Source organism: Colobus angolensis, unplaced genomic scaffold (genome assembly GCF_000951035.1).
Source record: "Colobus angolensis palliatus isolate OR3802 unplaced genomic scaffold, Cang.pa_1.0 Scaffold147, whole genome shotgun sequence".
Classification (NCBI taxonomy): domain Eukaryota; kingdom Metazoa; phylum Chordata; class Mammalia; order Primates; family Cercopithecidae; genus Colobus; species Colobus angolensis.
Genome location: NW_012114566.1, coordinates 6142443 through 6155985, shown reverse-complemented (window position 1 = coordinate 6155985; position 13543 = coordinate 6142443). Strand labels below are relative to the sequence as shown.

The 13543-nt window shown below is 35.5% G+C and overlaps 1 protein-coding gene across 1 annotated transcript in view; it reads right to left on the bottom strand.

The window, feature by feature from the left end:
* Positions 1 to 13543, bottom strand: part of ARHGAP15 (Rho GTPase activating protein 15) — a 630040-nt gene that overhangs the window by 306648 nt on the left and 309849 nt on the right. Inside the window, exon 8 of the mRNA XM_011935698.1 lies at positions 12251 to 12380. Within this exon, the coding sequence (XP_011791088.1) occupies positions 12251 to 12380 (130 nt within the window). The remainder of the gene's footprint in view (positions 1 to 12250; positions 12381 to 13543) is intronic.

Genomic DNA, 13543 nt, shown 5'->3' with positions numbered 1-13543 from the left:
CACTCCAGCCTGGGTGACAAAAGTGAAACTCCACCTCAAAAAAAAAAAAAACGCAGGTACCCACTAGGGAAAAAAAAAAAAAGATTAATTATGAAACCTCAATAACAAACCTAGGTACTCCCTAGGAAAAAAAAAAAAAAGATTAATTATTCTTATGTTAAGCTGTCTTTAAGAAAGCTAAATAAGTGAAGTGAATCCAGGCAGTACTAAAAATTTAAGGCACCTCTTTCAGATCTGTCTCATTACTATCCAACACATTTTTAAAAGCCTGGACATTTAGGGTCACATTTATGAGAAAGATTCTTACTGAGAAAAGAATGATCATTTGCCCATTTTGGTTTCCATTTCCTGTAATTAAAAAAAGGTAGACATGAAAAAAATGAGGTTTTATTTCAGATACTCATTATCAGTTCTTCCCAGTAAGTGAAATCTCACCCTACTAAGAGGATTAATCAGACTTTGTTTTGAATCTTTCCTCTATTTTTTGACAACTAAATTGTGGGCCTACTTTTGTTTTCTTTGCAATTTTTCAAAACAGTTTGACTGAAGTACAGCCTGGTGGGCCTTGATTGTTTTGGCAGGTGCAGCAAATAAACTTAGTCTATGAGTAAAACAGCTACGTTGTGGCTCATCCAGAATTTTAACATCTAACCTGAAAGGCCAATGGGAAATGAATTCAAGTACTCAAGAACAACATAAAAATAAAGAAATTTAAGCAATCAAATACTATTATTCTTGCCTTTGGAGAAGGGAAATAACAAAAAAAGGCTACATGTGAGATTATATGTTCCCAAAAGAAGAGTCAAATGGAAGACAAAGGATAAGTAGAATTTATAAAGAGTATAAAAGATAGCTCTTTTATATGAGTAGGTCTTTTGTCAAAGTCTCAAAGGCCACTCTCTGGCTCTGGAGTTTCACAAACCTCTTTAGAGAAGTTATTTATGTCACATGGTAATGTGTTTTTCAAACTGTAATGTGCATAGGAATCACCTGTTAAAATGCAGATTCAGTTCAGTAGGTTTGGGGTTGGGCTTGAGAGGCCATATTTCCTAACAAGCTCCCAGGTGATATTGTCATTGTTGGTGCATGGATCATGCATAGAGTAACAAGAATCTAGTAGGCTCCTGAAAGAATGAGATTTTGCTTAGCTCTTTGGCACCCTGATTGTTTTCCAAACCACAGAGGCAATGGGTATTTGGGAGCTGACAAGACTTACAATATATGTCAAGAAAACCTATCAATATCACCTCAGAAATCTTTGGAATCTTTCTTCTTCACCTATTCCTACTGCCTAGTTTGGGCCTGCAGCATATGGTACTAGGTCTACTCTACTAGTCTCTGAATTCATCTCCTTACCTCTGATTTCTCACTCTGTGCTACATATCTCTGCCATTCTCCACATTTTCCCCAAAATTCTTACTCTAAAAATCAAATCTGTTCATGTCTCCTGCCTACATCGAAGTCTTTCACTAGGCTCCCATTATTTATAGTGGAAAGTCCTAATTTTTTTTTTTAGCATTCCATGTGAGGCCCTTTGCCAATGGTTCACTGTTCGTTTCCAACCTGATCTCCAGTTGTTGTCCCAATGTTTTGCACATTCCAACCTCACCAATCTATTGAGCTCTTCAAACATTTTATGCTCTATGGCTCTTTCTTTCCTGTACTAAAATCTATCCATTCTCTTCTCTGTCATCCCTTGCTTCTCCATCTGAAAAACTGCTAGAATTCTAAAGCAGCATTCAACTCCACCAGCCTTTCATTCTCTTGTATAAGCATGTTCTCTTCCCTGGCTCTCTTCTGCCAGCCCCTACCTATGTGTGTCCAGGGATCACTTCCACATATATTACCTGCACTCAAATCTTTGTCTCAGGGACTGCTTCTGGAAGAACCCAAACCAAAACATCCATCAACAGGACAGTGCCTCACAGTTCAGCCCTTCCCTTCATTCCTCATGCATAAAATTTGTAAGGATTTCTTCAGGGTTCCCCTCTCATGCTCTCAGTCACTTGTTTCCTCACTCACTCAGACATTTATTAGTCGGTGCAGAAGTAAACGAAGTTTTTTTAAAAATGGCAAAACTGCAATTACTTTTGCTCCAAGTTAATAATTCTGACCACCACTAGGTTTCAGACTCTGTTCTGGGTGATAGGGATAGGGAGGAGTAATTAGCAGAAGGTTGTGGCTGATACCTCCAGGCACTTGCAGTCTAATGGAATAGAGTGGTCCTGGTTTAAGCTAATAACTGAAGCTTGGTCAGCTAGGACTACTCCCCAGAGCTCAGATATCACAATCCTTTTGATAGAGTGAACATGGTGGGTATCCCTTGCCAGCTTATCAATATACTATACTTTGGTGAGATCAGACTTTCAGTGGCTTTCGGTTTACTCCTTATAAGTGGTTCAATATCCATGTGATTTGTATAATATGTTTACTTTAGTCAACAAAAGCCAACTTTTTATCACAAGATGCTTTATGAAACTGGCTTGATTCTAATATATATTATCTAAAACATTAAAATTAAATAAAATCTTTCCTTGTTTTTAAGTGAAATTACATAACTCTCTGTCAAAATTCTACCCTTCTATTATTTTACTATTTTCTGTAAGAATGGAAATGGCAACAGACACTTGACAAACTTTAATCTCTAGAGATTGCCATCATATCAGGCTCACACTCAAGAATGGCAAAACCGACAAAACCGAGCATTTATTCCCCATGACACTGAGGATCCCTTAAGAAAACAAAAGGTAAAAGAATATATGTTAACTGGAGTCAATAAAATAATGAAGATATTAAGAAATTAAGCCTTCAAAAAAGTATGTATTTGTATATTCTGCACTTTGGCAACTGTTAAAATAGTTGCAAAAGTAAATTCTTGCTGTATTTCTATATTGGTAGATTTATAGTAAACAAACAAAAGTCATGATTATTTTACTCAGAATTTACTCAGATGGAAATCACTTTATATCATAATATATAATCTACAGTTATTTTATCTATTTTAGATCCACTATATACATTTTCCCTATATCAAATACATATATTATCTTTTTAGATAATTGACATTTATATTTATAGTATCTTATAATTATATAAAAACATATATTTATCTGGAAACTAAATTTCAGGAAACTTAAGAAACTTATCAAAGTCATATTGCTGTATATCTTGGAGTTAAGAACTGTACTCAAATTTTCTGACTCTCAGACTCAAATTTCTTACACAGTCTCATACAACTTTTTGAACAGGGTTCTGAGAGCTAACACTTTTATAACTTTTGTGTTAAGCTGGACTTTTACAAATAAGCCAACACTAGAGAAAAGTATTTTCAGTCTTCTAAAAATAATCAAAATTACTGTAATTATTTGTTATATATTACAGAGTTTCTTTTTCTTTTATTGTCTCCAATAGAACCTTGAAAATTCCAAGTCAGAGCCCACAGAAGAGCCTCAAGAATAACTATGAATCACAGTAACTCTTTCAAATAAAATAGGTGTTAGAATGGATGATGAGAACATTGGGAAGTATGATCTGGGCTGAGTCCTAAAGGATGTTAGCTTTGTAAAGAGATAACCCTGATTTCAAGCTAAAAGTCAGCATGTAGCAGTGTGCATCAGGTATTATAGACACTATTTACCTGGAACATAAATTATGGGTCATAGAGCGATGAAAAAACCTGGAGAAGGGGCACAGATCATAATGAGCTTTCTATACAGAAACTTGGACTCTAATTCCAACAGCAATAATTCCAATGCAGTCATTAGAAATTGTTCTTAATCTGGCCGGACATGCTAGCTCATGCCTGTAATCCCAGAACTTTGGGAGGCTGAGGCGGGTGGATCATGAGGTCAGGATAATGAGGCTGAGGCGGGTGGATCATGAGGTCAGGAGTTCGATACCAGCCCAGCCAACATAGTGAAATCCTGTCTCTACAAAAAATACAAAAATTAGCCAGGCGTGGTGTGAGACGCGCCTGTAGTCCCAGCTACTCGGGAGGCTGAGGCAGGAGAATCGCTTGAACTTGGGAGGCAGAGGTTGTAGTGAGCCAAAGACCACGCCATTGCACTCCAGTCTGTGTGACAGCGTGAGACTCCTTCTCAAAAAAAAAAAAAAAAAAAAAGTAATTGTTCTCAGTCTTTGACTTCAGTTACGGAGAAGATCTGACGGCAAAATCCCAGTCCTATATTTTCTACTTGGTTATGGCATTTCCTATGTTGTCCACTACCTTTTTAGGCCAATTAATTTTGTATCCAAATAGGGTATATTTATTTACATTAGGAAAATTGGGTAGCAGGAACAATTGATTTCAGGTACTACTTAAATAACCAAACAAAGATGAACTGGCAGATTGCTTTATGTTTCTCATGTCTTCCATGAGCCGTTTCTTGAAGAAAGCTAAGAATCCTCATGTTCTAGATCTCACTTTATTAAAGTTTGATGAAAACATCTGGTATTTTTGGGTTCATCTAATACTTTTGGGTGAAAGCAATACCCGATATTGCTTACATTAGTGAGGGCCATAATATCAGTATTAAGAAACTTATTTTACAAGAAAACTCAAAGATTCTATGTGTTAACAATGGAGTCCCCCCCGCCCCCTAGCATGTTATTAGGCCTATTTGGGACATCCAAATAAATCCATCAAAAATCAAATTACTTTCTTTTAGAATTTTGAAGGAAAGTGGCATAAGTTACTATACTTCAGAAACATAAAGGAATTCACCAAATAAATCCTGTATATGGAAAAAGATGATCATTTGCATTCAAAATAATGTTTTGCTCTGCACAGGGATTCACTGTACAAAGGCCCTGAATGCTTAAATGTCATCTTTAGCAAAGATTCTTTAAATCTGATGTGACAACAATGAATGATGATTACATGCCTAACTTTATAAGAAAACATTAATATATACTCATTTTAAAGTCATGGAATAAACAAAAGGACACTTTCTGAGGATATCAAAGACCTTTTTTTTTCCCTTTTGTTTACAATCACAGCAGTGTATTAATGCCAAGAAAATATTGCTTGAGAGTTAAAGCAAAGAGCCCTCTGGATTTGGCCTATTATTGAAAGCAAGATGCCATTTGACCTAATGAAATCAGAAATTGATTAAATGCAGTTCATCTAAGGGGAAATATGGTCATGGTGTTATTGCCAGGGTCAGAAGGAAGATAGGGTGATCTAGTGCTTGAGCACTGAGAGGGTTAGATGGACTTTCAGAGTAGCTGATGCTACGAGATACATGACAATGGACGTCCACAGGTCAGAGGGCAAGATCAGCCCCTTAGATGGGAAAAAAGAGATTAATCAGGACATTCTTTGCTCAGCTCATAACAAAGTCCTCTTATCAAATGATTCATTGAAAAGTGAATGTTTTGAAGAAAGTGCAATCTGTGGGTCCTAGAAAAACTAGGTACTACTACTTGGGAACACATGTCAGAACAACGGCTAGAGTCACACAGGGCCATGGTGAAGCCCTGGGGCCCTTCATGCATAATACTATTCTGATAAATTAATGTGGATGCTTGACTATCAAGTGTGTCTAATTTTTACTGTTTTCCTCTCATGATGTTTACATCTTACAGCTTTAACAAATTTTCATTTATAATTTTTCAATTTTTTTCTTTACCAACTGAAATATTTTGAAATAAAGAACTCTCTTAACCTGTGAAAAACAACTGAAAAGACAACTGGCACTCAACTATTCTTTAGATACTGTCTTATAATTATAGTAACAAGAAATGATTTGTTTTCACATTTTAATGTGAATTGTTTTCACATTTCACATAGTTTATTTTTCTCAAGAGGGTTTTGAATAAAACTGGTACCAGAGTGGCCCTAGCTATTTTGAAAAAAAAAAAAAAAAAAAAAAAAAAGGTGAGTGACCCTCTCACCCAAATCAGAAAATTTTGTCCTCTTGATAATATAATAATCCATGATATTATTCACTAATATTATGACTTTTTGGTTGTCTCCAGGAAAGAGCTCTTCCATTTCTTCAGAACCAGATATGGTTTATCTGTGCAATTTTAATATTGTTTTCATTTTCTTGGCAGATGGCTTGTTCATCTTATTATTTTCATACATTGGCAGGATTAGACTGTTTCATACAAAATTTTTAATAAGAAAAAATTTTAAAATATTTATATGAGCCTCCATAACAGGCTTCACAGTATGTGTTTTCATGATTGATAATTACATATTTATGCAAGAAACTAGTGTGACTTTTTAATTTTGGATAATAATAAGTATCTTACAAGTTTTCTTAATTACATAGTTTGCAGAATGGTCTCAGTGGTCACAAGAAAAAAAAAATATTGGTTTTGGAGGAAAAATAGGAAAACAATGAGTTATCAATGTTTCATATAAAGAGGTGTTAATGTAACTTATATTCAGAAAAGTTTTGATCTTTTCTTTGAAAGAATTTTGATCTTTCTTTGAAAGGTTTCAAGTCATAATTAGAAAACATGTATATTCTTTTCTTGAATTAGGCACATGGACATACCTAATTTTGTGTGGGTATGTGTGTTTACTTCAGGTTTTAATCGGGGAACTTTTTCAAACATACGAAAAAAGATGAAACAATAGGATCATGATCACTTGCATATGTACCACCTAGACTCATCAAATGTTTATATTTGGGACAATTCCAGACTTAATCTGTCACTACACGTACTTTTTTACCAAGAATATCTGTCTTGCTAAGGACTCACTTCCCATCAATGCTACAAAAACTGCCTATCCAGTCCTCAATTCTCTCCTTTTTCTATGATTTCTTCTTGGTTAGAGGCTCTGAATTCCCTCCCTGCCACTACTGGGGACATTCAGGGTTCACCAGAATCCTAGCCAAAAATATTCTGAGTCTCCTAATTACTTTAGTGGAGATGGTACAGAAGTGGGGATCTAGACTGGAAACTAGATTGAAAGCAATGCTACTGGGAAGTCTTAGCTCTCAGGGCAAGAGGTACAGCAAATTCAGAATGAGTTGTTCCCTAGAAACAACATTCTACGTGACTGCAGAAGGTTCAAGTGTGCTTTTGTGGCTTGGTACATGGTTTCCTTGTGAAAATATATCAAGGTCTAAGCAACCAATTTACAATTGGATTTTGAGAACATAGCCTACTTATAGTTGTAGAAGACCAGTATTATAATTATTTAGATTAGTCCAAAAAATTACCGTCTTCACTATCAAACTTGCTTTCACTTGGCATAGTCATGATATTTCACAGGCAAATTTTCTGAACAAAGACAAGTTAAAAGTCCGTAGCATTTTAATTTTTATTGTGTAACTATCTCAATTCAAGGTTTTTTTTCTTTCTTTCTTTCCGTTGCCTTATTGCACACATCATTAAGGGGATATGGAATTGGGAAACACACATTTAAATACAAATACCTTTATTATTAGAAACATATTACATATACCCTTATTGTACACATCGTTAAGAGAATATAGATTTGAGAAATCCACATCCAACTGCACTTGAGATTCCACCCAGCACACATTTGTTTTTTATGATAACTTGATCAAGAGACAGCTAAAGGAAAATCCATTTCCTTTTAGCTCTCCTACCTTTGATTTTAGTCTTCTAACTCATGTTCATTTTAGGGTGCTTATTTATAATACTAAAGTGTCAGTTTTATATTCAAGTTATCCAAGATCTCCACACTCATGGATTTTACAGTTTAGCAATTGATAAATATGAGATATACTATACTAAAGCATAACCTACATACAAAAGTTATATTTTAAAAATCGAAAGCACAAATGAGTGAAATCAATAATTTTAGTCGTATACCTTTAGTTGTATTCCTTCATAAAAAGGAATGAATGTGTGTATGAATGAATAAACTAGAGTTTTGTGTAAAGGAGTAGTGAGATAGCTAATGCTGAATCTTTCGCATCAAGTTGAACTTCTGAATGACGTGCTCTTCTGGGTTTCGGGGAATCAAGAGTGTTTCTTGGCTGCTTTCTACCGTTTCCTGGTGTGCTGCCCCAAGAATGCCCTACCTGCCCCTTTCACATGGGGAGTTACCAGGGGAAAGACCAGCTGCTCGTACTTAGATTTTTTGCAGCTAGGACTCCCATATCCAATTCTCGCACCCTTTTCCTACCTTTTGTATGGGCAGGGAGTAGGATGGCCAGCATATGTGCCCTGCTCCAGTCTTTCATCAAACGCCACCAGGTTCAAGCCCTGTCTCAGTGCCGTCTGCTTGGGGACATGGAGGATAATAAGAGTTCCTACTTACTGAGTGCCTGCTGTGAGCTAAGTATTTACACGTCTAATTTCAAATTCTCCCATGATCCTTTAAGGACAGTATTAGACCCATTTTTATAGATGTGGAAAGTAAAACTCAGAAAAGTTAAGAAACCTCGCCAAGGTTATCTGATGCAAGATTTATTATATTTGGGCCTTCCCCCTCTTTGCTGTCAGTGGAAGACAGTTCTCTTTCCTCAGAGAAATATATTCACATCTTCTTTGATTGACTCCACTTTCCATAACAGCCCTCCCTGGAGAGCTGCTCTCCTACTCTCATCCCAGGCTGGTGTCCTGAGTTTCCCACAGTGATTTGGCCCTTGCATTAAATTTTCTGGCTTCTTGTCTGTTAGACTCAACTGATATCTTAAAATATCTGATTAGTTCTTAATAGTGTTGGCAGGTTAGAATCATATTTTTTAAAAGCAAAGTATATGTAAACATAACTTTCTGAATTCACTCATTGAGAGAACATATTTTTCCCATGTTATATAGACAAACTGGACAATGAAATGACCACCTGTTAGCTGCTAATGATGTTCACATGCCTTTTAAAAAAGTAATTCTGGCTTTATCTGTCTACAATCTTGGCAGCAAAACTTATGGGAACATCAAGGGCACAGGAAGCCAAAGGCAGAAAACTGACAAAAAGTTTGTGCTTAGACTAGTAATAAGGAAGAGGATACTGTGAGTCTCTGATTCTACGTAATTATTTAATCTCCAGAGGGTGACATGAAACTAAATGCATGTTTTAACAAACCTAAGTTTGGGTGTTCAAATCTAGAACTGAGATCAGAGGGGTTTCACACAGGGTATTTCCGACTTGAAAAAAATATTTTACAAAGCATCAAATATAAAATATGTCAATCACTATTTCAAATGCATGGTCTAATTTGATATTGTGTGAGTGGGTCAATCATTACGCCTTCCAAATGAAAATGAATACATACATATTGAATGAACTTAATTCAAAGTAATAGATGGATATTAACCATCCTACATTGCAAAAAACATACTGGCCCCCAAAAAAGGCTTACAACTATACGTACTCACCAAGATTCAGAAAAGAAGCATTTTCTAAAATTAGAGCTAGGTTAAAGATTAAATTCTTATTTCAATAGTGAAATCAAAATCGAAAGAAAACACGCAGTTTTAATTATTTTTGCCAATAACTTTTTGGGTCCTGATTCATGTTTACTGATTTCTATGAATCTTATTTGTAACATAATATTTCTATCCAAGTCTAAGGTTGATATAAACTAAGCTTACCTTTTACTTGTTCACTTTATTATAGTGTAATGGTTAAAGTACAGGCTCTAAAATAAGACTGCTTGGGTTTGAAACATGTCTCCATAACTTGTCTTCGCACAAATTACCTTAGTTCTTCATGTCTCAGTTTTCTCATCTATAAGATAGGGTTACTAACAATATCTACCTCATAGGGTTGGTGAGAGGATTAAATGTATCGCTGTAAGACAAGCACTTGGAACAGTGTCTGGTGTACAGTAAATGTTTTATATTTTCTAGTTTTTTTTGTTTGTTTTTTACTTCAAAGTAAAAGGTGAGTATGAAGTCATTGTACAACTAGTTACATTTTGAAATGAATAAATCATGTATCTCTTCCTTTGAGACAGAGTCTTCCTCTATGGCCCAGGCCAGAGTGCAGTGGTGCAATCTCAGCTCACTGTAACCTCCGCCTCCTGGGTTCAAGCATTTCTGGTGCCTTAGCCTCCCAAGTAGCTGGGATTACAGGCGCCTGCCACCATGCCCTGCTAATTTTTGTATTTTTAGTAGAGACAGGGTTTCACTATGTTGACCAGGCTGGTCTCGAACTCCTGACCTCAGGCAATCCGCCCGCCTTGGCGTCCCAAAGTGCTGGGACTACAGGCATGAGCCACTACTCCTGGCCTCCCTTGTTTTTAAGCAGGATTGAGTTTAAGCTCAAAGTAGGAAAATAAATTGTCTTTTCCAATTAAAAATAAATTCTAAAGAGAAGTAGTTAGTGTTCTATCTGTAAGATTTTTTTTCAGCAGTATCTTAAAACTTTTAAAGTGACTGTTACTCAACAGAGAATTTATTATCCTCAATGTTTCTCAAATACATTTTTGCAAACCTTTATTTTCTCCATATATATCTTTCTTCATGTTTTAGAAACATCTTAAGGTCTCCTCCGAACCAGAAATTGTATGTAAGATTCCAGATCTGCTAGTCATTGCATCACGTATTTTTTTATATGTACAAAATGTTTATATAATTAACACTAAATATATACTCCCAATTGAATCCCAATTCTGAAGTCTTACGTTATGTCTCAAACCATGTGAAGCAAAAGAAGACAATGATCAGGAATGAAAGGAAAATATTCTTTAAATGAAATAACTCTAAACTGTACCATTATATGGAAAAGTCTTTTGAAATGGCATTAACTCTCCACAAATACACCATGCATTTTCTAGACATTAACATTGATAATCTTAAACTCCAACTTAGCATAACTGGCTAAGTAAATGTATCTAGCAGTTGTTGAAAATTATGGCATGGGTTTTTGCATAAAGACCTAATTTCAAAAGGGTGCTTCTACTCTTAAGTTCTCATGCAATTTCTAGGTTTGTAGACTTTAGTAACTCAACTCTGGAAAATATGTTGTCACATATAAATAGCTTCTCTCTTCCCTATCATATGTGTATGAGTGTGTACATGTATGTGTATACCTATACATATATATCTTAGTGCACATATATGTATATGTATATATGTACATATATGTACATATTATATATATTATATATATATATTCCATTAGTAGCTCTTCTCAACTTACTGCGTTCTCCTTAAATTCAAAAGTTTAGGATGTCAGTATATTGATTTTTGGTCAGAGGGAAATAGCAGGAAAAAAATGGTGATTCGCATGATTGGGGTCAGTCTGGTAGAAGATCCCCCCACAATACTATAATTTTTTAAGACTTTGGGAAATAGGTTTTCTCTGGTTCCAAAGATGTCTACCTTTTCTGAGACAGAGTCTTGTTGTGTCACCCATCAGGCTGGAGTGCTGTGGTGTGATTTCAGCTCACAGCAACCTCTGACTCCCTGGTTCAAATAATTCTCCTGCCTCAGCCTCCTGAGTAGCTAGGATTACAAGCACGTGCTACCACGCCCAGCTAATTTTTGTAGTTTTAGTAGAGATGGGGTTTCAGCATGTTAACCAGGATGGTCTTGGGCTCCTGACCTTGTGATCCACCCACCTCGGCCTCCCAAAGTGCTGGGATTACAGGCGTGGGCTACCTTACCCAGCCAGATGTCTACCTTTTCTTTCAGGAGGTTAAGACTCAAATCAACTCTGTGAGATATGTGTAACATATTTTAATAACCCTTTTCATTGAGGAAGAAGCAGTTTAGGGAATAGTTAAGAAAAATAGCCAAGATCACTATGTAAGTAGTGAGACCATTGTTTTTACTCTAAATTCAATTCTTTCAGAATATTAGAACTAGGTGTGACTGTGGAGAACATCTAATTCACATCTCACATTTTCTATCAGCCTCTCTGCAAGCATGTTTCTAAATGTTTCTGGTGGTCTGAAGGTGTGTTAAGTGGCATAGCCTGTTGACTTAAGTTAGACCATGCTGGTGGTCACTCATACCTTTTAATGTATGCAAATAAAATAGTCAGGATACCAGGGTTGGAGACGCTTGACATTTCCCACTCTCAATATCAATCACCAATCTGAACACCATGGCTATTACTCTGAGATTCAGAGGTTTGCTGTAAGCAGAGACCATGACCTTGGAACAATTATTTTCTCAAAAGGCATTATCAACAATGATGTGAGCAAAGTGCCCAGACTGCCCTCCAGTGCATGAATCCTTGGCCAGGAAATGGCTACGAATCTTCCATGAGTGTGATGAGTTTGGCTTAAATCTCATGTCAATGCATTTATATTTCATAAGCACTGTATTTAGACAAACTTAAAATGAGCAAGTCAAAGAAAATACTCACTTAAAGATTTTCTGTGCTCTGGTTTCTGTTCTTTTATATCACTGTCGCAGTGACTTAGCAATTCAGTGCTGGAGGATCTTTGGATTTTGAATAATTCCAGGTTTCTTGATGGACAACTTGAATCCTTTGGCTGGAAACAGAAAATAATTAGACTGAATAATTTTACTAGAAAGAAAGAATTCTCCATATAGTTTAGTGTTCTGTTTTGGTGTTTATGAGGAAATTTGAAGTAAGGTAATTATTTGGGGATAGGTCTTCTTTGCTAAGCTTGATACTCTAATAATAGTTTGTATATGTGTATGGTACTTAACTAAATGATACGCACTATACATGCATTAGTCCAATCAATCATTACAACAATTCTATAGAGTAGGTGGTATTATTATTATCCTTATTTTCCTCATTAAGAAAATGAGGCCAAAATACATAAGTAATTTGCCTAAGGTCACACAGGTAGCAAATGATAGAAGTAGAATTCAAACTCTGGCAGTCTGGTCCCAGAGTCCATCCTCAGTGACAACAAACTCTGCGTGTACGAGTGTGTATGTATGTGTACTCACACACATTCACACGCACACCCCTTTAAGGGGAATATACTGATAATAGGTAAAAGTACATTTGTTATTTTACTTTCTAAAGTGTTAGTCCTAAAATGATTTAATGAAAGCCTGCAATTAAGTATCAAGAAAATCACACAGAAAATCTTTTACTATCGTGTTGTATTCTGTATTAAGAATATTTCTTTCTCAAAATTTTGCAAATATTAGTGCCATAAAGTTAAATGTAGTTCTAGACACTCAGCATGAAATCAGTGGTTTTAAATAAGTTCATTCTTAGAAAACATACTCTAAATGTATGTTTTAGGATAATGTCTTGAAGTTCTAGATATGTAATTTTCATGAGAAGAACAATCTAGCTTAGCTGGAAGAATAAAAATCAGTACAAAGGGTTATTATTTATTGGTATTATAACAGTGAGTCTTAAATACGTTGATATTTATTTTCAGGAATATGTACTACAGACTGCATACACTGAAAATGAAAAAAAATCAGTAGTTATTAAGTGCTTGTGTGCTTTTTACAGCCTCCAGTAAATGAATGTCCATGTTATTTCAGAAAAAAAGAAAGAACGCATTATATTTTTGAAAGAGAGAAATTAAATGACATTTAGTTCTACAATTCCTATCTGATGAAAATGTTTCTAGTGGATTCTATTTAAACAAAAAGAACTTAATATCTCTCAGTCCATAGGATCTATTTAAATGAGTGTGTGTGTTATATGCCTGAGCAGTAA